Source organism: Elaeis guineensis, chromosome 10 (genome assembly GCF_000442705.2).
Source record: "Elaeis guineensis isolate ETL-2024a chromosome 10, EG11, whole genome shotgun sequence".
Taxonomy (NCBI): Eukaryota; Viridiplantae; Streptophyta; class Magnoliopsida; order Arecales; family Arecaceae; genus Elaeis; species Elaeis guineensis.
In genome coordinates, this window is record NC_026002.2 from 36265747 (window position 1) to 36292077 (window position 26331).

The following is a 26331-nucleotide window of genomic DNA, read 5'->3' on the forward strand; positions in this document are numbered from 1 at the left end:
CCAGTCATAATACATCCACGCTAGGTGGGAGGAGCATGTTAGCTAAAAAGAAAAGTAGATTCAAAGCGAAATAGTAAGCGATACATTTACAGTATTCCCGCTCCTTCTTGAGGCCCTCCGGTGATGGAGTCGATGGTCCCGATGGGCGGCCAGTCCCCGGGCTGCTCCTCCCTTTTCTGTGGTTCAGGCGGTGGGAGGGCTCTTGGCCGGTCTCTTCTATCCTCAGGCCTGCGGCGGATGAATCTGTCGAGTCGACCTCGCCGAATGAGCTCCTCGATCTCGTCCTGGAGCTGGATGCATTCCTCCGTGTCGTGGCCGTGGTCGCGGTGGTAGAGGCAGAACTTGTTGGGGTTGCGCTTCTCGGGGTGTGTGCGCATCCTCTCCGGCCTAGGGAGCTGCTCCCTGACCTCCATCAGCACCTGGGCCTTCGAGGCGTTGAGGGGGGCGTAGCTGCGAAATTTCCCTGGCGGGGAACCCCGCCGAAACCTGTTGTCCGGGCTTCTCTGCCTGTGTGCCCGGGGGGGAGTATGGGCGCGCTTATGTCTAGGAGGGGATCGGAAGCGAGGCCGGGCTTCCTTTGGCCTCTTCTCAACTGCGGGCTTACCAGAATCTCCCGCCTGACGCTCCCTCGCAGTTTCTTCGTCCTTCATTTTGAAGGCCTCTTCCGCTCGGGCGTATCCTTCAGCCCGAGCCAGCAGATCAGCAAAATTCTTGGGGTACTTCTTCTCCAGGGAGTACAAGAGATCATTCTTCTGAAGGCCACCTTTCAGGGCGGCCATGGCAACTGACTGGTCCAAGTTCCGGACCTCCAACGCCGCGATGTTGAAGCGGTTGACGTAGGCCCGTATGGACTCCCCTTCCCTCTGCTTGATGTTGATGAGGGACTCCGAACCTTTCCGGGGACGTCGGCTGCTGACAAAATGGACCACGAATTGGTGGCTCATTTGATCGAAGGAGAATATGGTATCCGGCTTCAGAGCCGAGTACCAGTTTCTTGCTGCTCCTTTTAAAGTAGACGGGAAAGCCCGGCACAAGATGGCGTCAGGAGCACCGTGAAGCAGCATCATCGTTCGAAAGGCCTCCAGATGATCAACCGGGTCTGACGTCCCGTCGTAGCTTTCGAACTGGGGAAGCTTGAAATTCGGCGGGATCGATTCCTGCATAATCATTTGGGAGAAGGGAGGGTCAGTGCAAATATCCTCACCATAAGCGGGAGGCACGTGGCGGAGTTCTTCGATCCGCCGGTTCATCTCCTGGAGCCTCCGGTCCAGAAAATCCTCTCGACTTCGAGTCTCGAGGGTCCTTTGGCAGAACGGGGGCAAGGATCTTCCAGGGGTGGAGTCGTGGTCTGATTGAGGGCTCTCTACCCTCGGATTCGCCTTCCCGGGAAGGACGGGGCGGCTGGCCCAGGTGGCCCGCCCCACCGCCGGGTTCTGGCATTCCGGAGATGCCCCCTCCGGATGCGCCGACGCCTGCGGTGGCTGCTGCTGCATTGCCTGTACGGCTTCGACGAGGCCTTTGACCTGCTGCGCCAGCAAGTCAAACTGCTCCGCGCCGACCGCCGTCGCCGGAGGGGGAGGAGGAGGAGGCTGAGAAACGGGAGGGGAGGCCGGAGCCTGAGATCTGGCCGCGGAGGCCGTGGACCGCCGGGTGGACGCCCTGCGCGGAGGCATCGGGTGTCGATCTTGCGGGGGGGGATTAGGAGTGGATGACGGAGAAACGGTCGGAGGCAGCTCCGTTGAACACTCCTTCAAGAACAAGGGTGCTGCGAAGACACAGACCCTTCCTCTAGCGCCAATCCTGTTGGTGCAAAAATCCGCTTGCGCCGGAGAAGCTGGAATCGGGGAAGCCGCGGTCGCCGCCGGGACCTGCAAGGGAAGTCTAAACCGGAGGTGGGGTTGCTCCGGCAAGACCCTCCGACGCTCAAGTCAGTTCTCTGCCTCAACAAGAATGGAGTGCTCGAACGGAGAATTTAGCAGAGTTTTGGGATAAAGAAAAATAAGCTTAAAGAATAACGTATCTGGATCCCCCTTTTATAGGCGGAGGAGGCAACGGATTGATGGCGACGTTTGTAACCGCCTGGTAGTGGGCCGCCCATGGTCAGGGGAATTGATTGCGAAAGATAATGGAGCAGACACGTGGCCATCGCCTCGGCCCGCCATGTGGAATCTGTTATGAGGGGTGGAGCAGCGTCCGTTGTTAGCGGATAGGAGAATCGCATGGTATCCGTCGCAGGAGGTGGAGCAGGTTCGTGGCCGTTACTGTGGCCTGCCAGGGGATAGCGGAGCTGTGCGGAGTCCGCCACAGGAAGTGGAGCAGGGTGGCTATGATTACTGCGGCCTGTTAGGGAATGATGGTACTGCGCGGAGTCCGCCACAGAAAGTAGAGCGGGGTCGTGGCCGTTTTGAGGGCCTGTCAGGGAGCGTGGATCTGTCGATTGAAGCTCGGCAACGGCCGGAGCCCAATTTCTGTTGAGGTCCGGGAGAGGTCCTCCTGGCGGTAGGGGTCGTGAGCGGAGCCCGACTCCCGGGGGAGTCCGGGCGGAACCCTCTCGGAGCAGAAGTTGCGGGTGGAGTCCGGCCCCCGTAGGAGTCCAGGCGGAGCTGTTCTGATGTTGGCGGCGGAGCCCGGCTCCCGTAGGAGTCCGGGCGGAGCTGCACTTGCTGTCGTCGGTGGAGCCCGACTCTCGTAGGAGTCCGGGCGGAGCTGCATTTGCTGTCGTCGGTGGAGCCCGGCTCCCGTAGGAGTCCGGGCAGAGCTGCACTGCAATCAAAGTTAAGGGTAAAGTCCGGTTCTGGTAGGAGTCCGGATGGAGCTTACCAGCAGTTGATACTGAGAGCGGAGCCCGGCTCCCGTAGGAGTCCAGGCGGAGCTGTTCTGATGTTGGCGGCGGAGCCCGGCTCCCGTAGGAGTCCAGGCGGAGCTGCACTTGCTGTCGGCGGTGGAGCCCGGCTCCCGTAGGAGTCCGGGCAGAGCTGCGCTGATGTCGATTCGGTTGAGAGTTTCGGCTGTGGGTATTTTATACCTAACAGGAACTATTCCATCACACATTCTCATATTATTCGATTAAAAATCAACATATTATGTAAAATGGATGAGTTTTTTCATTCAAAACAACAAAAAAATGTTGGTCAGCTAATCATGCTTAATTATAAATTTTTTTCTACAAAAAATTTTTAGTCAAATTTAAATATTTTTTAATAATAAATAATATATTGATACATTATTAGGTGATCCAAGAAATATACGGTTGTGGGACTGTTCTGACTAATAATTTCTCGCGCCGCGCCGGTCATCCGTCTGGCAACCAATAATTTCCCGGGACGCGCGTGCCCAGACGAGCCTTTGCTACACTCGCCTTTCAATCAGACGTTGCAAACACATGCCTGTCCAGATCCAACGGTCACGATCTCCCGATTGCGAGCACAAGGGTAATTTGGTAAACTTACCAGTCTCCAATGTATAAATGAAGGAAAAAATAATGGGAATAATGGCTTAACGGTCGACATTTTCAAATGAGCGAACCAACTCAAAATTTTTGGCGGAACATTCCCCCTAACAAAGAGGAATGGCATCCAGGCGTGGGTCGAACCCTATGTTCCAGTCGTGCGCATAGATCTTTCTATGAGTACACCGTTTTCCAGTGACTCCAAACGAGCGGAAGCGATTGCTTCACGCCGGAAGATCGGACGGCAAGTAGAACTCCCGCATATAAATGCTGTGTGCAGTTAAACAAAAGGCAGTGCATGCATTTTCTTCAAAAAATCAAAATCCCTCCGAAAACCGAACAAAGAACCCGGGAAATTTCCATTCAGTCATTCACCAAACAAATTTTAGAAAAACAAAAATAGAAAAAAAAAACTCTCTCTATCTCTCTGATCTTGGCTTCTTCCCTCCTGCGCCTCCCATGGCGAGGACGAAACACTTCACGAACAAGCCCCGCTCTCGTCCGAAGAAAAAACTTCGATGGAACCAGCCTTCGCAGCAGAAAGCTGGTCCCCCCCTCCCCTTCTCTCTCTCTGTGCGTGCGCTTCTAAATCAGTGAAACCCTAACCCCCAATCTTTCTTCCAGGTGAAGCGAGTACCTCGGGGACGCAATCTCGCTCTATCCATGCAAGCCTCCGATTTCTCCTCTTTTTACCCTCTTTTTGTCCTTTTTTTTTTTTAATGAATTCTTTTGATAAGGCTTTTGTATTATGCCGTCGTGATGGCAGCGAGGGAGACCGAGTGCGAGAGGTGGCGAACCAGAGGCGCCTCAAGGTCTAGTTCTCGCTTTATATTAGTTTGTCATGTGCTTTCTTTGGTTTCTCCGAGGTTTTCTTTTCGGGAGATTGGCCTTCTACTTGATCAAAAAAGGATTTTCTTTTTTTCTTTTTTCTTTTTTTTTTTTTTTAAGTAGAAGGAGGAACTCCTGCGGACCAGGCCCGCCGGGGCCGGAGGTTCCGGCCGGGGACCGTGGCCCTCCGTGAGATCCGGAAGCTGCAGAGGACTTGGAAGCTGCTGATCCCCTTCGCACCCTTCGTCAGACTTGTTAGTACTTGCCATTCAATCACTTATTCCCCGCTAGAATTACTCAGTTTTTGGCTAAATTTGCTACATATTAGTGGCAATTATGGTATTTCTAGCTTCTGGATCAAGAGTTAGGGTAGGGATGCTGGAACTTGTACTTTGGAGTGGTATGTGGTTTTCAATATAGTTTTATGCGTTTATATGGATTTTGGAATTGATTAGCTGATAGTGTCATTTCGAATGGTTGGGTGGTTCTCGTTGTTGTCCTGCTCATGTTGCTTTCTTTCAAGAATAAGCTGGGGTTTATGAAGAAATGGAGTGATTATCTGCTTTGGCTCTAATTATGTTTGTTAAAATTTCTAGGTAAAGGAGATTACTAGCTTCTATTCAAGAGATGTGTCTCGATGGACAGCTGAAGCTCTGTTTGCAATTCAAGAGGTGACTGCTACTCTCTCTCTCTCGCTAGTTCCCTCTTTTTGTGCAATTCTAGTCATGCTATAATGCAATGTACTATAAAGTATAAACTCTTGCAAATGACAGCACGCTATGTATGTGCATGCATCTTTCCAACACAAATCTATTTCTATTCTCTAAAACCAAAAGTATACAGTATACCACACTCTGAATAGCGTTGAACACAATCCACCTTCATACTCATTGATGCATTTTGTCATTTATTTACATGTCAAAATCTTGCAGGCCACAGAATGTTATATCCATGGGCTATTTGAAGATGCAAATCTATGTGCAATTCATGCCAAACGTGTTACTCTTAGTAAGTTAGAATTCCAATACACAAGGTTCTTCTTCTTCTTCTTTTGTTTTTTGCCAGAATATCATTCAGTACTTTAAGGACATATAAGCCCTTAGTTGGCAGGCCTCTTGTATAGCAATTTGCATGCATCTGAAAACTCCATGCTTGGCTATGCTAATCAAATCAAAGTACTCAGGCTTAATACTATTTTCATATAGAAACTTGTTAGCCTTGCCCAATTTGCAAAGCATGTTTAGGTTTTCTTTTCAAAATTCTTTGCAACAGCTTTGAGTAGTAAATTTCAAACCAAAGTCACCACATTGATGATAAATTGGTTTTGTAATGAAAAATGCATTGTTGGGTGTTTTGGTTCTCTCTAAATTAAGCTGATACAAGAGAGTTGATGTGGGAACCCATTTTTAAGGGTGAATATGTGGTTGAAGAAAGCATGGCAATGAACATATTGATTCAAAAGGAAAAGATGGCCTGTATTGAAGAATAAGCAAGCTCTTTCGGAAAAGCAGAAAGATCATAATTGAGAAGGGAAAAACTTACTCCAATTTTGTTGAATGGCATTGCATGGAGGAGTACAGAGTGAAGAATGAAGCTCCAATGACTGGATGTAGATCCACTGGAAGAAGCCTGAAGTGGCCTTGACAACGTCACCATGACCCTCATGTGACCAAACATGATGCTTCATCTTTCTTTAAACAGATGCATGTGTCCTAGCAGGTTAACCAACAAGCTTTGTTCCACTTTCATGGGTTTGGCTGTCATGATCAAGGCATGATATGTTATAAATTGGAGGCTTCTTTATTAAGATACTGGATTTCAGTAACTTTAGAAGTCTATTTTTAGAATAAAAATTTTCATGCAGTCCATTTAGTATTCTGTGATTTGGAAGTCTCGTTGTCATGCTAGTCGTATTTAGAGTTGCCTCAAGGATTTTCCATGTGCGGTACTTTAAGAAGCTTCGATTTGTATTTCAGGCTTGATGATTTAGTAGAAATTAAAATTATTCTTTGCGATTATGAATATCTCTCTGTTATATTTTCTATTGTTTTCTGCCGCCAGATCGTTCTTTACCATCCTCTCCTTAAGCCTAATCTGGCAATTATGCTAAATTCAGTTCTTTCTCATCTTATGCCATCTACATTCTGCTTTTATGGTCCCTGCATGCTTCTATCGTTCCCTATGATGCATTGATTTTCATAATCACCTTCTGTCACTATATTGCCTCCAAATTTGGCTACATAATGCTCAAACATCACCGAAATTTTTTATTGGTTCAAGCTGTTCCACATCCTTCTTCATGATCTCGCCCTCACCATAAAAGAAGTGATGACACATCTGCCCAATGATAAAATGTGATTAGGAGCTTTGAAAGCGTAATTTAAATATGTAGAAGGCGGAGTGGGGAGGAGGATTCTTACCGTGCATGGTGCATGTTGATGGAGTTCGTTCTTGTTTTACCAGTGCAAGTTAAATTTGAGCTCACTTAGCTGGTGGGAGTAACTGTCAACTGATTAAATTAATTCCAAGTCTATATTGTTGTCATTTATCAGCTCAAGTTTAAGTTCAATGAAGAAAATTCTATGAGATTATGACTGTGCATCACGATTATGAATTGGACTGCATATGATCGATTGAAGTTCTATAAAGCATTATTAGACAGTATATGAAGTGAAATTAACACTTAATTTTCTCCACTTGCATGCTCTACCTCCCTTGTTAAAATATGATGAGTTTTGGTGCAGTGACAAAGGATATACAGCTGGCAAGGCGGATTGGTGGGAAAAGGCATTGGTGAGACGAGCCAGGTTAAGATGTACGCTCTAACATTGGTGAATGCTTGTGGTATTAGCAGTTCTGATATCTGACTTTTTAAGTCATGTATCATTCTCGGTACCTCAGCAATTCTGAAGTTCCAAACCAATCTGCTAACAACTTGATGTGTCTGTAATTTCGCAATGTAGGATGTAGTATTTTACTTGCCTTTGGGCAGCCTTGGGTTTCTATGGATGCCATCGCTGTTAGAAATCTTACCCATGGTAGGTTTGCTAACCTTGATTGTTGTAATGTTACTGAGATATTGATTGTGACTGAGATATTTATTGAAGCTATAGCACTTTTCATTACACCAGTATTTCAGAAATATGATATTTCTGAAAGTTATTCGTGAAATCTTGTCAGGTCTTTTTTGGTATCAAGTTGTTGCATATAAATGATTTATGATATGCTAAATTCAACCTGTTAGCTGCAGGCTTGGTGCGCTGTTAAAAAAATTATGCACTGCTTGTGGGTCGTTCATCTGGCTGGCCTTTTAATGCTAATAATTTGTGTTTCAAGACTGTAATTTGTTTTCCATTCAAGTGGATTTATTTTGATGGTTAGCATGAGCTGGCGGTTTTGCACATTGTTGATCACCCAACGTGACATATTATACTCACTGTCTGCTTAACTTTATAGTAATTTTCTCATCTAGTCAACTAAATTATTTCTTCTATCATCTCATGCTACATATGCATACCTGAAACTCAATTTTGTATGCAAAATACTGAAATTGATCGAGAATAGTGTCAGCTAATGAGGATGCCTGCTATAATTTGCAACCCATAAGTTCACATATCGTACCACTTAACACAGAATATGGGTAGCACATCAAAAATCATAACAAAATCTGATCTGTAGGCAATACACGAGCAACGGTCTCTCTGATGTTTCTGATGGCAAGATCCCACCAGCAGTGGAGGGTAACGAGCCAAATAGTCACATCTGCCACCAGGATTGGAGATTACAGCAGCATGTATGAGAAAATGTGGAGTACCTCTCTCTCCTTAGAAATTGCAAAGCAGCTGAAATTAAAGAATACTATTCTTTTTCACAATCATTACAATGTGTCTATTTCAAATTTTTGGTAATCTCAATTCCACTAATAAATATTTGAATTTAACACTCCCATCTCTCTTTCCGCACACACTAACAGTGATATCAGTGGTTTCTGCATCCCTATAAAATGATGAGTGCTCATCCATCTATCATCTCATACTGTAGTTGCTACCACATTTTCAGGAAGCAAATACGAAAAATACATGAAGTGGCAATTTATACATACAAATGTTCATTGTCTGCAAATGAAGTTGGAGAGGGTGCCATGACATCAACATGAAGGTCTGCATGCCTGTTCGGATGTTGCTGGCTTTGAAACTCAGTGGTGCAATAAGATAGTGATCGATTCGACTCTTACTGCCACGGCTTCTTTGATGATGGTTCTGATGGTGGCTCCACCTACCAAGCAACCATGCAGTCATATAAACATATATAATTTATGAAATGTCCAAGGCCAGACTGAATGCTGTGCTGTAGTCTCATTTTTTGAGCTTGTAAATTGATGTTTAAGTTTTGTGTAGTTACATAATACGAAACGTTTGTTAGGACTTGGTCCCCAGCTCTGAAGCCAGACGGAATGTATACGGAGCCACTAAGCCACATCATTCTCCCCATTTTACTGGTGAACAACCCTGTGGGGCCTCTTATATACAAGGTGTTGTGCACCAATTATAGAACTTCCATAGTGGACTCCAATTATAAAGTAAAAAAACTCGGGATTGCACTGCATAAAGTATAAACCGCTTCTCCCAATGGTAGCGGTTAATTTAAAAAATCAAAGCAAGCTCTCAGGACAAAAAAAGAGCTTGAAATGCGGACAAATTAACATCAGTCACATGCTAGCTTAACCACAATAAAGACTTATATCCCACGGGATATTTCCTACCAAAAATCTCATGCCTGTAGCTGAATAAGCTAGCAAGCACACATCCAGCGTTCAGGTTCAGAGATTGAAGCCATTTATTGATGCAAATGGGATACGAACCCAGTGGTCTCTGCCCGTCTTTGGTCAGACGCTTGGATCAAAGGACAATGCCCAACAAGCCACTCGTGTGTAGAGGAGAGAGTGCTGGAGTGAAGTTGATTGTAAATGGGCCATAGGCTGGAGGTGTTACGGTGGAGATGGAACACATGATAAGGAGAGTTACAATCTTGGTTGTGTTCAGAGGCTAGAGGTGTTAAGGTGGAGATGGGACACACGATAAGGAGAGTTATAATCTTGGTTGTGTAAGCTGAACTGATTGTGATTAATAGATAAGACCAAATGGATATTTGAAATGATGGAAGATGTGAAGAATAGATTTGCATTTTCAGTGTTCATCATCAGCTTATGATCAATGTCAGGCATGTGCATGGTTGTTCTTCATATTTTTGTGTAGTATGGCTTCTTATAATTTTGTAGCATGTTTAAGGATCAATAAATGAATGTTCATCTCAAGGCCCTTAATGGTTTACTCTTAAAAGAAATGGGTGGGCAGTCAAATTCGTGAGCAATCAGTTTTGGATTTTGATTACCCGCTCTTTCGACAAACTAATGTGACCTTTCCACTATTCCAAAAAAGAGTATTTGGAACTTATAAATCCAATTTAGGACAAATTGACACTCAAGTAGGCATATTTATGGAGTAAAAGATCCAAGTCGAGCATAGGTAGGTAGAAGCTTATGAGATCCAAATCTCACATCAATAATCAGAAAGATAAAATATAAATCAATTTGTCTCCAAGTGGCTGGTGCAACCAATTGCTTCACAAAATTTAATTTTATTAGTGGGAAAAATGCACAAACAATCATATCACTTTCTCCTTATTCTTCATGCTATTTTTCCATGCATGTGGTGGTGGGTTTTGTGTGCCTGTGATTTCTTGTGGACCCGTATTTTTGGTGAAGACTGCATGCACGAATATATCACTTTCTCCTTATTCTTCCTGCTATGTTTTGTGGACTAGTATTTTCTCAGCGATTTCTTGCTCGAGCCAATAACATGATATCACCTGATGATCAATAACAATGATGGACATGACCTCCTTCAAATTCGATATGATTGCCACCCGTTCTAATTTATGTATCTACACTTTCCTATCCCACAATGATAAGATAAAGTTGCATCAAACTAACCAGAAACAATGACATAATACATTTACATGTAAATAAATGTATTTGGATGCATAACACAGCTGAGGTTTCAAAAAGCAACCACAATACGTGGGCAGTCAAAGTGCCACATGGTGCCGTAATGGTATAAGTCCACTTCGCCAGGCACCCATGAAGTTCATATGTAACAGTTATAAAAAATAAATAAGTTCATAACAATAGATAAAATAATAAAACATCTAGAAATAGTTTAATTACAATTCAGAAAAATAAGAAAAAATTATAAAGGACTGAAGCTTGGGCTTATGCAATCGGTTGGATGCCCACCATGCAGCCTGTCTATCCACAAAAGTGGCTTAGATCCTGCCCCAGTCAAGAGGCCCAATACATATGCAGCCACATGGACCAATTTTCTTTTTTTTTATAAAAAAAAAGACAATCTTTGAATTGTTGAATTTCAAATCCAAAGTTCACCAATCTAGACAAAATATCCATGTCAACCACAAAGAAATTGGTCAAAAGATTCATAGAGCATGATTTTTCTTTTTCCATTCGAAACCATAATGTCATAATTTAGCTTGATGAACATCTGTAATCAAAAATTTTGTGCTGGCTAAGCACAGCAGTTCACCAGATTCATAATCCAGGTCAAGTGGTGTTACCCGAGTAAAATCATGGTAAGGCATTTGATATTTTCAGTTATCTGACGTTCATTTTGGACAACTCATTTAGTATTAAAATTATTAAAATGACAAAAAAACAGTGGTGATCTATATACAAGAAAACTACAGCAGGTTAGAGTCAATATCTTACAGTGCTTGAGAGCTGCTCACTGATGCAGGTCATTGATCTCAACATGGCTTCCAGTGTGTCTTTTGAAAGCTGAAACTTCACCCCTATTTCCCCTGAAGGAGACTTTGTATAATCTTGCAGCTGGAAGCACAAAAAAGGGAGGAAAGGGTGAAGAAAAAATATGGTAATGGATACTTTAAAGCATTAATTTTTACCCTGGTTATAATAGCTAACAGTTAAGTGGACCGCCGGAATAAGCAAATTAGAAAAGTGAAAAAAAGGGAGAAAATTTACAGTTTCATGTATTATAACATGTTTGATGCACTTTCGCATTGCCAAGCTACACACATGCGCCATAACCAAAATGACCACTTTTACATTTTGCATAAAAGCAGCATTATGGAGCATTAAGTAGGGACCCGTTTAGGCCCATGTGTTGCTAATTTTCCATATCATAATCTTCATTAGTTTGTTGTGCCTATCAGAGAAAAGGCAAGAGGAGGAGGGGGCGGGCTGGATATGGAAGGAATTGCAGCATATTATGAATATCTGATGTTTACTGCCATTAACAACTGTCCTCCGTTAACCTCAAACCCTTTCTCCTATCCAGAATAAATAAATACATGCATATATGCATGCATATTATACAATAGGAGTAGAAAATAGACGTCATACGTTGACTAGCAGATGGAACATAGGCATCACTAACCATAAAATATGCTTGCATTTTAAATTATGAATTTATCTACGATAAGAGAACAGCCTGACATGTATAAATAGACTACCTTCAAAGTAATGATAGCCACCTGATTTGCAGGTGTTGAATTTCGATTCTCCATGGTCCATGTCATTGACTTGAGTCGGGGAAGAATCGCCTGCAATATACTCATTCAAATTACTCTAAACTGAGGCATAATTATGCTAATATTTTGCTCAAGCCAGAAGGGAACCTTCATAATTGAAGCAGCAGATAAATCTCTTAGCAGAGTCAGACATTCATGTTCTTACTATCTAAATGACTGCTATTTCATGTCAAGGTTGACATTTTCCATAGACAAACTGCATTGTTGATAAACTGCATATCATGATGCTTACTAAAATCAATGTATTGTTGAATCTCAGATAGAGATAATATCTTAGCATTCAAATATATCGGAAGATTAATGCTCTAACATCAGATGAAGCAACAAAAAGAATTATAAAAATATCCAAAAGCCAGCACCAAATGGTGGGAACAAGGATTGACAGTTATGGTGATAGTTATTGTAACCGGGATCTATAATGAAATCAAACCAGAATAAAGCAGAAATAAAAAAAAGCAAAGCATATTCAAATTGAAGTCAACATCAACTGAAAACAAAGGTATAACCACTCATATATATACAGGTCACAGTCACCACTTAACACATTCTGACTATCAATACCACCACTTAACACATTCTGACTATCAATACATCTACTGCGCAAGAGGCACCATGCATCCCTATCAACAAAGACCTGAATAACTCAATAAGTCTCCAATTAGAGCATATGTGCCATACCAGATTATCAAAAGAACCATTATCCCATTGAAGGGGAATTGGGGGGATGCGTGGCAGATTTGGATCAGCTTTGCTTGGAACAGAACCACAGAAATTATTGCCGTTGGGATAGTTAGTTGCATCATCTTGCCGTGGCCATAGTGATGATTGTTCCGAAGCCGGGAGAGGTGGAAGAGCTGGTGGCATATTGACTCTAACCTGATATGACACCCTTGTCTGTTGCCAAAGAGGCTAAAATGATGTATTACGGCAACAAAAATTGGTGAGTCCGTCATCAAGAGAAGAAAGAGAAAAATAATATCCATATGAGCATCAAAGTTTGCAACACTAATTTAATATAATTTTTTCTAAATCCATACTCATTACAAATTTCTTTGTGCTTATCAGTATTGCCTCTGAAATTCATTATACAATCCGAAAAAAAAAAACAAAAACACAAAATCTAGATATTATAAGAAATATAGAGAAAAGTATGAAGCTTGCCAAATTCTATAACCAGCAACTGATGACACAGCAGTCAACATTGAAAATGACATAAGCCAGACTGTGTTATCTCAAACTTCCCAGATGTTTGCAAAATTAGCTTGTAAACTTTCAGAATCCTCTATATTTATGCAGTTACAAGATAAAGCAAGATCTAGCCAATTTAAAGAAGCCAGGTTAGCTGAGGGAATCCTGATTTTTCTGAAATTTAGGACAAGCATGAAATATGAATTTCTAGGAAGAGAGTGACCAACAAACTTCTCGATGAATCTTATAATTTATAAGCTACTCTGATATTTGATCACGTATCTATCTTTCCAAAAGTAACATGGAAGCAAATTGTTAAGTATATGAAATGAAGGCATCTAGAAATTTACTCATTCACAAGAAGATAGCGAGGTTGCCACGATATACTTGATGTACAATCTTTTACTATTAATTTTCATCGTAATTTTGCATATCTCTACCAATACCTTTTCCCAAAAAATTCAGAAATTTTTTCCTATATTTATCGCCATCAGAATTCTGGAACAAGCTAAAAGTTTGAAAGTTGAGCTGTATAAAACAAAGAACTACAGATAAGGCAGTCAAACATCCTTTACTGCAGTACACCAATAGACTACCCTGATTGATTGCTGTATGAGAACATCGTTCTAATTTATGGAAACATTTTGAGAGAAGATTTGAATACCTGGTCTCTAGAGGCTTCCTCCATCCACTGGTTCTGATATTTCTGAAGTACCTTCACAAGAGTGCTCTGAAGTTCAACAGATAGATCAACAGGAAATGAACTTTGGACATCTTCACTTGTGAGCTTCTCATGTACACACTTCCTGATAATGAAGCGAAGGCATGCCAAAACCTCCAATTGAGTTCATATTTTAATAGCACAAGAAATCTGAGATCAAGACTTGGCCGAAATAGGCTCATTTAACTATAATAACAACCTAGCCTGTAAGTCATAAAAAACCTAGCAGCATAACACGCACCAAGACTCTGTCAGGTGAACAATGAAGTCTACAGATCTGATTGGACTTCTTATTGAAGACCAGAAAGCAATCAAAAAGAGAAAAAAAGATAAGATATGTGAAACAAAATAGATCATCAAGACCATTAAGGTCGTACAAAGGCTGGCGCATTACCGAAGGTGGTCTAAAACATACTAAAGTTAAATGCTTGAACATAAGATTTTTGCTAAAGAAAAGGGCTTTAAAAAGGAAATAACTAGGAAAGCAACATTGATAGATTTATAAAATCATAAAAATATCGGGCAAAAAAATAGTTCCAAGTGAACTTTGATCAATTATCAATTGAGATATGCGTAGCCCAATATGAAACATTAATTGTAACACAAAATGACAATCGAGGCAATTAACATTCAATAAAACGGATCCAGTTATACTCAAAATTCAAACGGGAAAGAGAGCGGAAGGCCATCAAATCAACGAAGTTAAGCATAAAAACAGGTTGAATCCCTGGACTTCGCAAGGCGGAAGGTTGGGGGGGGGGGAGGCTTACGGGGTCGAGCTCTTGGAGCGTGGGGAGGTTGAGGAGGGAGTAAAGGCGGGTCTTCTCGTGAGGAGCGAGGCCGGTCTTTCGGGTCTTCCAGAGGATTTCGAGGACGCGGGCTAGGGTTTCCTCCGACGTCGCCGCCGGGAGCTTGTGGAGGTGGAGGAAGAGAGGGTCGTCCGCCATTCTTTCGTCCGACCGGGGTTTCAAGGCGAGGATGCTTGGAAGAGTTTTTTTTTTTTTTTTTGGCATTTTCGGCGCATCAAGCGAGGGGTTTAAAAGGGAGAAACGAGCGAGGGAGAGATCCCCTTCGGGTGATAGCCTTACTCGATGCTTTTCCACTCAATAACGTACAAACGGGCATAGGTTGGTACATTCTTCTCGTCCTCCTCCTCCTTCTCTCCCTTTTTATTTTTGATACAAACGAACAATCACACTGATTTAATGCGAGAGAAATTTAATAGATCAAAATTTCATAAAATCTATAAGCAAATCTCATTCTACCTTCGTAGCCAAACATCAGAATATTCGGCAATAAAAATCGCCATCCAATCTACTATCATATTTATCTCTTTATAAATATACCGAACTCTCACAACAGTAGCTCAATAGAGAGAGATCCTGATATTTTGAAGAAGCAGATGACCATTATACTGCCTGACCTCCTTCTGGATCTATAAAATGACAGTAGCATAGTCATCTTTCAAGATAATCTACTTCGCATGAAGCTGCTGTCTAGCAAAAATGATACCTGCCCAAACTGCATGAAGCTCCACAGTCGGGATTGAAATCTCAAAAAGATAGGAATCACTAACTGCTATGTTGGATGGATGTCTGGCCAGGACACCACCTTCCAAGACTTTTTCAGTACCACGCGATGCAGCAGGAAGAAATAAGAAACAAAGCAAAACAATCAAAATACGTGGATCAGCCACAAAAAGGCTCGCCTCCACGAAACATGCAAATTTCACTATGAAAAAGAAAATTTTACAAGAGGAGATCTCACCCTCAACCCTTGTACACTCAATTCTCTCTCTCTAGAAGTTTTCCTCTCAAAAGCTCTCTCTCTCTTGGAGGACCTCCCTGAACTCCTGAAGTGCCTGGCGTCCGCTGTCCAAGAGCCCCGCTCTTTCTCTCTCAGCGGCCTTACGCCTTTCTTTTTCTTCTCTTCTCGGGTTCCGCACGGCGCCCTCAGCAAAAACCGAATCCCCGCTGTTCACTGTTCGTCACAGGCCTTTTTAAAGGGCTTAAACCTGATTAGAGATGGATTAGGAGTCTTAAACAAAGCCAAATAACCTCCTGGACCATCGGATCAAGACCGGGATGTCCCTGGGCCCTCCGATCGCGCTCCGGTCCATAGAATAGTGCCGTGGACTGCGTGAAATGCATAGAAAATGCCCACGCGGTCCACAAGCCCAGCCGTGGACCGTCCGATCCACGGTGGACCGGGGCACAGGGCCAGGCAGGGCGCATGGGCCTGGGCCGGACCACACGCATGGGCCTGGGCCGTGCCCGCATGCAGGCCCGCGCACAGGCTGGGCCGCCCGCTTGGGTCGCGCGTCCCACGTGCCTGGATCGCGCGTCCCGCGCACCGCCACCTGTGGCCGCACCGTCGCCACCCACCGGCGGTCCTCCGCTGTCTCGGGTCTCGTGCCGACTTCAAAAGCTCGTATCTCTTCCATCCGAGCTCCGTTTGGGATAATCTTAGTCTCATTTGACTCCATTTTTTGCCGTGAACCTCGCTGTGGGTTCAATGTAGGCTAAATCTCGAGGCGTCAATTCCTAACATGCTAAAAGTCTCCCATCTGAGCCACATATAACAAAGCCAACTCTGCTCCCGCCCACCTGAACACTGCCATCGAAGTTCACCAAACCTCGAGGGTGGGGGCTCCCATGAAATGGAAAGAACCCTATGGGTCACTGTCGGGGCAGCCAGAGAGCTCCAGAGATTGAAGATGTCAAGGGACGAAGTGGCAATATCAAACTGATAGTACTCTTGAGCTAAACAGATAGCTCACTCCAGCACCCGATGAGCACGAATCACCTCATCGTCAAAGACAAGGCGGTTCCTAGACAATCAGATCTGGTAGACAATATAAGCCAGTTGCCCTCCAACAATAAACATCCTATCAGCAACACTCTGATGGATCAAACTTAGAAATGATGCCAACCAAGGGCCAGGACTCCTCTGAAAGAAGAGTGCCCTATAAGCCAATCACAAGTGTGTTGCGATGGGACTTTTCTTTATAATTTTTCAACTCATGTAATGATATTTATTATTTGAGATATTGATTTATCATATTAGCTACATCTTATTATATCTAAGATTATGATGAACCCCAAAGATTAGGACAATAATTTTAGGAGACATGAATGGGTCATGCTAGTGTGACTTAAAATCCTAAAATCCTAATCTTAAACATTTCTGATCGTAAGAGCATTGAGTCGGAGATCAATGTTCCGGATAGACTAGTACATCCTATGTATGCTTGATGGAGAGGGTGGCAAATCTCACTAGCCACTTGTGTGGGACATTAATACAAAGATATGGGTGCTTATTTGAAAAATAAATCCATTGAATTGACTCAATGAAAGAGAACATCTTATGGAAGCCTTACTTGCATGTCAAAAATAGTTCTCTAAGTGGGAGTTGTGCAAGTGATCCTTAGACCTGAGATCACCATAGAATCTTATGCACATGAACTCATATTTTGGTTTATACCCAGGTATAGCATTAAGACATGTACAGGTGTTCTGGATATGGTAGAGTGTATATGGAGGTTATGAGTAGGTCAATATGGAATTGATCACTCCTAATAAGAGGAGATTGCATCCTGTGTATTCTCAATCCTAGATGACTTAAAAAAAGTCTTTTGGCCAAAAGCAGAAAGGAGATTAGAAAGAATTTCTAATACTTCTTTATCAAAGTCATCATTGGTTAATTGAGAATCAATATGAATATGTGTTTGAGTTTGACATGATTCCATACTCATGAACATATTCAGGGTGCATGGATGATCGAAGGATGGAATTATATGGTAACTTGCCACTGAAAAGTATATTTAGTATTTTCATCAAAATTTAATATCTTCTAAATAATCATGATACGTTGCTAGACATCAATCTTGACTTATAAATTTTTGATCGAATTAAAGAGTTTAATTCGATCACCAATTAGAAAGGATTATAATTGTTGAACTCGGATTAACTCGATTGGACCTAAATTGATTAGATTAAAATCTAATCAAATTTGATCAACTTATATCCAGATCTAATGCCAGCTAGATGTGGAATCCAATGGGTCACACACATACAGAAATTGGCCAAGGACCCTTTTGAAAAAGGTTGATTGAAATTTTGGATTCAATCAGGGCTCCGGTAAGCACGCTAGCACGTGTGAAACCCTTGCTCCTTTGGAGATCAATTTGGTTTCATACCTTGCTCATTTGCTAGCCCAATTTGGTAGGCATTTAGATCAAGTCAAGCCACCTAGAAGTAGCCAAAAAGAGGCACCATATCTGGTGTACACGCCAAATAACTAAGAGTCCAACTTAAGAAGGACTCTTGGCGCTAATATGCAGAATGCATGTGCACTTTATTTGTGGCATGGAGAAGGACTAAGAATCCTTCTGTTTTGGGCCTCTATTTTTTATAGCAAGTAGATCAGATGATGAACCACCTATCACACCTTTTGAAGTATGAAAAATCTATCAGATTGTGTATGAAAAAATTGCTCAAAATATTTCTGCGTGCACGATAATTTTTTCTTAATGCGCGAAGGGACGCAAAGACTCCTTCTATTTAGGGAGTCTTAAGTGACTTTTTATCTGATAATTTTTATGATAAGGATCAATTTTAAGTGTTGATCACATGGTAAAAATCTAAAAAATTATCAGATTAAGAAAGGTTGCTTTTCACACCCTTTTCTGGGCATGCGCGTGTGCAATAGGGAGAAGGTGCTCGCGCATCTCTTCAATAAAGAGTCCTTCTCACATATGAACTATTATCCAAATAATGTGTCATTTGGTGACAGCCTTTCTATTTAAACAAAAGTTTATATGGTAAAATTTCACACTAATCTGATGTGTGAAGCGATGCAAAAGGTATCTCGTTCTGGGCGTGCATGCATGAGAAGGCATGAATCGATGTATCACCCCCTGAAGAGTCCTTCTGTTTAAGGACTCTCAGATAAATGATATGAGAACTTGATATACCTTTTCAGATGAGGCGTGCCTTCTCTGTTAGCACCCCATCTGGTGCTATAAATAGGGGACAGCAAATGGGATGATCATTCAATTCTTACATCCCCTATCCACTCCCTCTCTCCCTCTCTTACAACTCTAGGTTTTAGGACAAGGCTTGTCCTTTTAAGACAAGCCTAATCCTAATAGCTCTAAGAATTTAAATGGTCTAGAAAAAGGTGGTCAAGTCCAGTGAATAGTTCAGAAAGGTTCAGACTCAGGTCTAGAGGAAGATCTGATTGATTGGTGGCTGATTGAGTTGTAGGGGCTAGAACTCTTGAAGCAAGGTGAAGAAGGAGCGTTGTCCTTGGTTCAATTTTTGTGTGGATTACCATTGGAGGATGGACACTTGGACGCCTCATAAAAATTGGATTAGCATTACAGGTATTTTTATTATCCTAATTTATATTTATTATACTTTGATTATTATAGTCAAGGATTTTTGGGCATTGAGGTTTCCGATACATCGAGTGTTTTGAATGAAAATTTTAAACACCTAACCCTTCTGCTGCATCACCGAAATCTATCAGTGGTATCAGAGCCTACCTTGATCTATATAATCAAAGATTAAATTATTATCTTGATTGTGATCAAGCATAGGTTTTTAGTTTGGTTCAAGTCGGGTCAAGGGTTGAATTCGATTGAACATCCAAACTCTCGCATGTCTTAGCGATGTGTTTTAAATATAAAATGCATGATGTATATATATAAAATCTTTTTTAATAGCTTAGTACTCTAATTGAGATTCATCATCAGACCGTCCGATCATAAGAGCAAGTAAGATTTAAAAATCATCTCTTCCTATTCAATAGGGTACTCTTATGGCGTGTAGGGGTGCCACTGTGATGTCCCAAGAAGAAGAATTGTGAAAAGAGTATTTTGTATTCATGCATGTTATTAGAACTTTATGCATATGTGATATACTTGAGATGCTTAGTTATAATCATATTGAATAATTATGATTTCATATCTTAGAGATATGAATAGATGCCACAATTAGTTGTTATGATTATTAAAATATAACTATAATAGTGCATCATTATGATTGAATTAGGATGTGCTTGAGACCATTAAATTTCTTATAAAAATTATATTAAGTCATAGTGTTATGAATCTATAGCTGACCTATTTCTTGAATCGATTAATCAATTGATATCTAAGGAGTATTTTAAGTACGGTGGTTATTTAATTAGTTTCATTACTGGTCTGGCCAATTTTATTGACGTCTAAGAAAAGCAACGGGGGAACCTCCACCAATCTTCACACTTTTCTGGCCAATTGGATTAGTTTAAATCTTGAATGAAGGTAGCTCAGTATTTTGAACACTATATATGCCTTCCTTAATACCTAGTCAATATCCTATCAAAAATCATAGTAGGTTTGTTATGAATCCACAAAGCTTGCTATGAGAATTGATGTGGATTTATCTTGATGCATATTATATGCTTTACGGTATATTTGGATATGTTGCTTTGTTGTGATATCTACAAGGACAGTATTTTTCAAATATGACTGTATAAAAATGAAGGATCTGACTTAACTAAAAATACTATAGTTTATTATGATATCCACAAGGTTATAAGTATTTTTAGAGGCAAGTTATGTTGAGAGTTACGTGAGATGCAATTGGATAGATTTTTCTACCTTTGAACTCATTGAGGTTTGTTGTGATATCCACAAAGCTTCATCGAGGGATTAGGATCTCAACCTCATTAAGAAATCAGATTAGAGTTTCTCGTTTACTATAGGAGCGGGCTATGGTATCCGATAAAATAGTGAAAAATATAACTAGTTTAAAAGTTCTCATCTAGTTATGCATGTCAAACATGAGTGGTCTGTTTATACTATTGTTCTTTATTTATGTAGATTTAAGTCTGCATTATGACTTCTTTATTTTCACTACATAACATGATAAATAAAAAATATATTGGCCAATCCAACTCTTTGGATTGGTTGAGGAACTTGCAAACAAGGTTCGTATCGAAGAAGAACTTCGATGTTCTAGATATTCCTGATCTTGGAATGGTCAGTAATAATGAGAAAGTAAAAGATGTCTATATAGATATTAGCTGTTTATTTTATGGCAAGTTTGGATATTAGGAGTATAATTGCAAGAATAATCTTGCAAATTTGAAGTAGGATGCAAGTATAGCACCAAAAGATATGTATATGATACAAACCTATTTTTCATTGAGTGGCTCAGACTCTAATACTTGAGTATGAGATACCGTTTGTGGATCGCATAATTGTAATTCATTACAGCGACTACAAAATATCAAAGGTCTGAAAAGAGGTGACCTCGAGCTTTATGGCACAAATGGAGAGTCCATTAGAGCAGAGGCTGTGGGAACCTATATGCTTGATTTACCTTCAGACAAAATTTTAATATTGAAAGATTATTATTATATGTTAAAGGTCATTAAAAATATTATTTTTATACCTTTGTTATTAAAACAAAGTTATGAAATAAGATTAATAAAAAATGGATGCTCCATTTTTTTTTCTAATGAATATTATGGCAGTAGTTATATTGATAACAATCTTTTAATTCGTGCACTCAATAAAAATATTTTTCATATTAAAAGAAATATGAAAAGAAAGAGAAAAGATGTGAATGTCACATATCTCTGGCATTGTCGCCTTGGTCATATTAGTAAGTCAAGGATTAACAAGTTATACAAAGAAGAATTCTTTGACCCATATGATTGTGAATTATTGAGAACTTATAAATCTTGTCTCATGGGTAAGATGATCAAGACTCCATTTTCTAGATATGGAGAGAGGATGAATGAGTTGTTAGTCCTAGTACATACAGATGTATGTGGACTAATGATAATTCAGGCCAGAGAAAAATACTCCAATTTTATCACTATTATGGAAGATTTATCAAGGTTCGGATATGTGTATCTTATGAAACATAAATTCGAAGTCTTTGATAAGTTCAAGGAGTATCAATGTATGATTGAGAAACAAACTGAAAAAAATATTGAGGTTCTTCGATCTGATCGATGAGAAGAATACTTATCCAGTAAATTTCTTGATCATCTTAAAAGTAAAGATATTCTCTTTGAATGGATCCCTCCTTATACACCCCAGTTAAATAGCGTAGCAGAAAGGAGGATTTGCACTTTGATGGATATGGTGCAGTCCATAAAGTGCTTCATTGATCTCTCAATATCTTTCTGGTATATGTCCTAGAGACTGCCACATACACATTAAACAGGATGCCTTCAAAGTCTGTTGCAAGCACACCATATGAGATATGGAAGGGAAGGAAGCCTAATCTTAAATATCTTAAGACTTGGGGCTGTCCTGCTTATGTCAGAAATATTTTTAGACATAAGCTTAGTGCTAGATTAGATAAGTGTAGGTTTGTAGGGTATCCTATAAAAACTAATGGATACTACTTTTACCACCTTACTGAACAAAAAGTGTTTATCAGTAAGCACGCCACTTGAAAAATGAACTCATCTAAGAAGGAGGCAGTGGGAGGAATATTGAACTTACTAAAGTTCATATTGAACTTACTAAAGTTCATGATCTACAAATCGATCCAAAAATATCAATGGTTAGACCACAAAAAGATCCTCAATCAGAAGTACCTAAAGATGAGGTACATCCACAATACACACTTCCTCTCCGAAGGTCAGATAGAGTGCATCATGCACCTCTGAGATTTGATGACAATATGATCAACATCATTCTGGATGATGATCTACTGATCTATTCGAAAGCTGTCATAAGTAGAAACTCAGATAGATGGCTGCAAGCCATGAAATCTGAGATGGACTCGATATATATCAACTAAGTGTGGACCTTGGTTGATGCACCTAAAGAAGTGATCCCAATAGGATGCAAGTGGATCTTCAAGAAGAAGATCGGAGCAGATGGCCAAGTAAAAATCTATAAAACTAGGTTGATGGCAAAGGATTTCAATTAAAGCTAAAGAATTGACTATGATGAAACCTTCTCACCAGTGGCTATGCTCAAGTCCATCCGAATTTTGCTTGCTATAGCGGCATACTATAACTATGAGATCTGACAAATGGATGTCAAGATCGTTTTTCTCAATGATAATCTAGAGGAAGAGGTTTATGTGACTTAGTCAGAGAAATTTGTCTCAAGTGGTAGGACAAATCAAGTATGTAAGCTAATGAGATCCATCTATGGATTGAAGCAGACTTTGAGGAGTTGGAACATCTGATTTAATATGACAGTCAAAGAGTTTGACTTTATCAAAATAAGGAGGAACCATGTGTGTATAAGAAAACAAGTGGGAGTGCTGTTGTCTTCTTGATTTTGTATGTCAATCACATACTGCTCATTGAGAATGATATCCCAATAATGCAATCAGTCAAGACTTGGCTATCGAATAAGTTTTCCATGAAAGACTTGGGTGAAGCATCCTATATACTGGGTATAAAGATCTATAGAGATAGATCTAAAAAGATATTAGGCTTATCCCAGTCACGGTACATAGATCTCATATTAAAGAGGTTTAATATGGAGGCTAGTAAGAGAGGTTACCTGCCTACAAGACATGGTATACATCTCTCTAACAAAATGTGTCCTAAGACACTAGAGGAGAGAAGAGGATGAATAAAATCTCTTATGCTTTGGCTATGGGATCAATTATGTATGTCATGCTATGTACCGACCTGATGTAGCTTATGCTTTAGGCATAGCTATCAGATTTCAAACTGATCCAAGGGAGGATCATTGGAAAGCGGATGATAGCAAGTCGATATCAGGGTATGTATTTACCTTAATGATGGAGCAATGAGTTGGAAGAGTTCCAAGCAGCAGACAGTAACTGACTCAACCATTGAGGTAGAGTACATCGCTACTAATGAAGCCATTAAGGAAGCTGTCTGGATGAAAAAATTCATCATGGATTTAAGAGTCATTTCTAAGAATGAAGGACCAGTGTCACTCTATTGTAATTACACTGAGACCATTATTCAAGCTAAGGAACCTAGGTCTCATTATAGATCTAAGCACATCCTCAGACGCTTTCATCTCGTTAGAGACAAGATGTTATCCTTGAATGAGTAGACAGAAAGAATAATATAACAGACCTATTCACTAAGGCCCATACCAAAGCAGCTATATAATCACCATCAAGATTATATGAGATATAAAAGCGATTGACTTTAGTGCAAGTGAGAGATTGAAAGAAAAGTGCCCTATAAGCTAATCATAAGTGTGTTGCGATGGGACTTTTCTTTATAATTTTTCAACTCATGTAATGACATTTATTATTTGAGACATTGATTCATCATATTAGCTTCATCTTATTATGTCTAAGATTATGATGAACTCCAAAGATTAGGACAATAGTTTTAGGAGACATGAATGGATCATGCTAGTGAGACCTAAAACCTTAAAATCTTAATCTTCAACATTCCTAGTCGTAGGAGCATTGAATTGGGGATCAATATTCTGGATAGACTGGCACATCCTATGTATGCTCGATGGAGAGGGTGGCAGATCTCACTAGCCATTTGTGTGGGACACTAATACAAGGATATGGGTGCTCATTTGAAAAATGAGTCCATTGAATTGACTCGATGAAAGAGAACATCTTATGGAAGCCTTACTTGCATGTTAAAGATGGTTCTCTAAGTGAGAGTTATGCAGGTGATTCTTAGACTTGAGACCACCATAGAATCTTATGTACATGAATCCATATTTTGGTTCATACTCAGGAATGATATTAAGACATGTACGGGGTGTTTAGGATATGGTGGAGTGTATATAGAGATTGTGAGTAGATCAATATGAAATCGATTACTCCTAGTAAGAGGAGATTGCATTCTGTGTATTCTCAATCCTAGATGACTTGAAAAAAGTCTTTTGGCTAAAAGCAGAAAAGAGATTAGAAAAAATTTCTGGTACTTCTTTATCAGAGTCATCATTGGTTAATTGAGAATCGATATGAATATGTGTTTGAGTTTGACATGATTCCATATTCATGAACATATTCAGGATGCAAGGATGATCGAAGGATTGAATTGTATGATAACTTACCACTGAAGAGTATATTTAGTATTTCTATCAAAATTAATTCTATATCTTTTGGGTAGCCATGATACGTTGCTAGATGTCAATCTTGACTTGTAGGTTTTTGATCGAATTAAAGAATTTAATTCGATCACCAATTAGAAATGATTAAAATTGTTGAACTCGGATTAGCAATTTGGACCTAAATCGATTAGATTGAAATCTAATCAAATTTGATCAATTTATACCCAAACCTACTATCAGCTAGATGTGGAACCCAATGGGTCACACACATATGAAAATTGGTCAAGGGCTCTTTTGAAAAAGGTTGATTGGAATTTTGAATTCAATCAGGGCTACGGTAAGCACGCTAGCACGTGTGAAACTCTTGCTCCTTTAGAGATCAATTTGGTCTCATGCCTTGCTCATTTGCTAGCCCAATTTGGTGGGCATTTGGATTAGGTCAAGCCACCTAGAAGCAGCCAAAAAGAGGCATCATATCTGGTGTACACGCCAAATAACTAAGAGTCCAACTTAAGAAGGACTCTTGACGCTAATATGCAGAATGCATGCGTACTTTATTTGTGGCATGGAGAAGGACTAAGAATCCTTCTATTTTGGGCCTCTATTTTTTATGACAAGTAGATCAGATGATGAGCCACCTATCGCATCTTTTGAAGTATGAAAAATCTATCATATTGTGTGTAAAAAAATTGCTCAAAATATTTCTGTGCATGTGATAGTTTTTTCTTGACGTGCAAAGGGACACGAAGACTCCTTCTATTTAGGGAGTCTTAAGTGACTTTTTATCTGATAATTTTTGTGATAAGGATCAATTTTAAGTGTTGATCATGTGGTAAAAATCTAAAAAATTATCAGATTAAGAAAGATTGCTTTTCACACCCTTTGCGTGCGTGACAGGGAGAAGGTGCTTGCACGTCTCTTCGGTGAAGAGTCCTTCTCACATATAAACTCTTATCCAAATAATGTGTAATTTGGTGATGGCTTCCTATTTAAATAAAGATTTATGTGGTAAAATTTTATGCTAATCTGATATGTGAAGAGATACAAAAAGCATCTCGTTCTGGGCGAGCGCACGTGAGAAGGCAGGAATCGACGTATCACCCCCTGAAGAGTCCTTCTGTTTAAGGACTCTCAGATAAGTGATACGAGGACTTGATATACCTTTTCAGATGAGGTGTGCCTTCTCTGTTAGTGCTCCATCTGGTGCTATAAATAGGGGATGACAGATGGGGTGATCATTCAATTCTTACATCCCCTATCCACTCCCTCTCTTACAACTTTAGGTTTTAGGACAAGGCTTGATCTTTTAAGACAAGCCTAATCCTAACAACTCTAAGGGTTTAAGAGGTCTAGAAAAAGGTGGTCAAGTTCAGTAGATGGTTTAGAAAGGTTCAAACTCAGGTCTGGAGGAAGATCTGATCGATTGGTGGCTGGTTGAGTTCTAGGGATTAGAACTCTTGAAGCAAGGTGAAGAAGGAGCGCTGTCCTTGGTTC

The 26331-nt window shown here is 40.5% G+C and overlaps 2 protein-coding genes across 8 annotated transcripts; one reads left to right on the plus strand and one right to left on the minus strand.

Moving 5' to 3' along the window:
• The first annotated feature begins 3797 nt into the window (after positions 1 to 3797).
• Positions 3798 to 8475, plus strand: LOC105032090 (histone H3-like centromeric protein CENH3). 6 transcript variants are annotated; one of them, XM_073244611.1, is made up of 8 exons: positions 3798 to 3995; positions 4073 to 4113; positions 4215 to 4260; positions 4400 to 4530; positions 4873 to 4947; positions 5209 to 5284; positions 7955 to 8180; positions 8336 to 8469. In XM_073244611.1, exons 1-8 carry the CDS (start codon positions 3908 to 3910, stop codon positions 8430 to 8432), a joined length of 780 nt encoding a protein of 259 aa, XP_073100712.1. In that variant the 5' UTR covers positions 3798 to 3907; the 3' UTR covers positions 8433 to 8469. The 6 variants fall into 6 exon arrangements, 5 of the variants coding, with proteins under 5 accessions (XP_073100712.1, XP_073100714.1, XP_073100713.1 ...); XM_073244613.1 differs by having other exon boundaries at positions 3801 to 3995; positions 7955 to 8069; positions 8336 to 8475; XM_073244612.1 differs by having other exon boundaries at positions 3801 to 3995; positions 7955 to 8081; positions 8336 to 8474.
• On the minus strand, positions 8098 to 14983 carry LOC105032089 (uncharacterized). 2 transcript variants are annotated; one of them, XM_073244616.1, is made up of 6 exons: positions 14579 to 14983; positions 13752 to 13922; positions 12578 to 12808; positions 11843 to 11911; positions 11058 to 11177; positions 8098 to 8551 (listed from the first exon to the last, which is right to left on the minus strand). In XM_073244616.1, the coding sequence occupies exons 1-6, from the start codon at positions 14819 to 14821 to the stop codon at positions 8507 to 8509; spliced, it is 879 nt and encodes a 292-aa protein (XP_073100717.1). In that variant the 5' UTR covers positions 14822 to 14983; the 3' UTR covers positions 8098 to 8506. The 2 variants fall into 2 exon arrangements, with proteins under 2 accessions (XP_073100717.1, XP_010904743.2); XM_010906441.4 differs by having other exon boundaries at positions 11822 to 11911; positions 14579 to 14981.
• Between the last annotated feature and the right edge of the window lie 11348 nt (positions 14984 to 26331).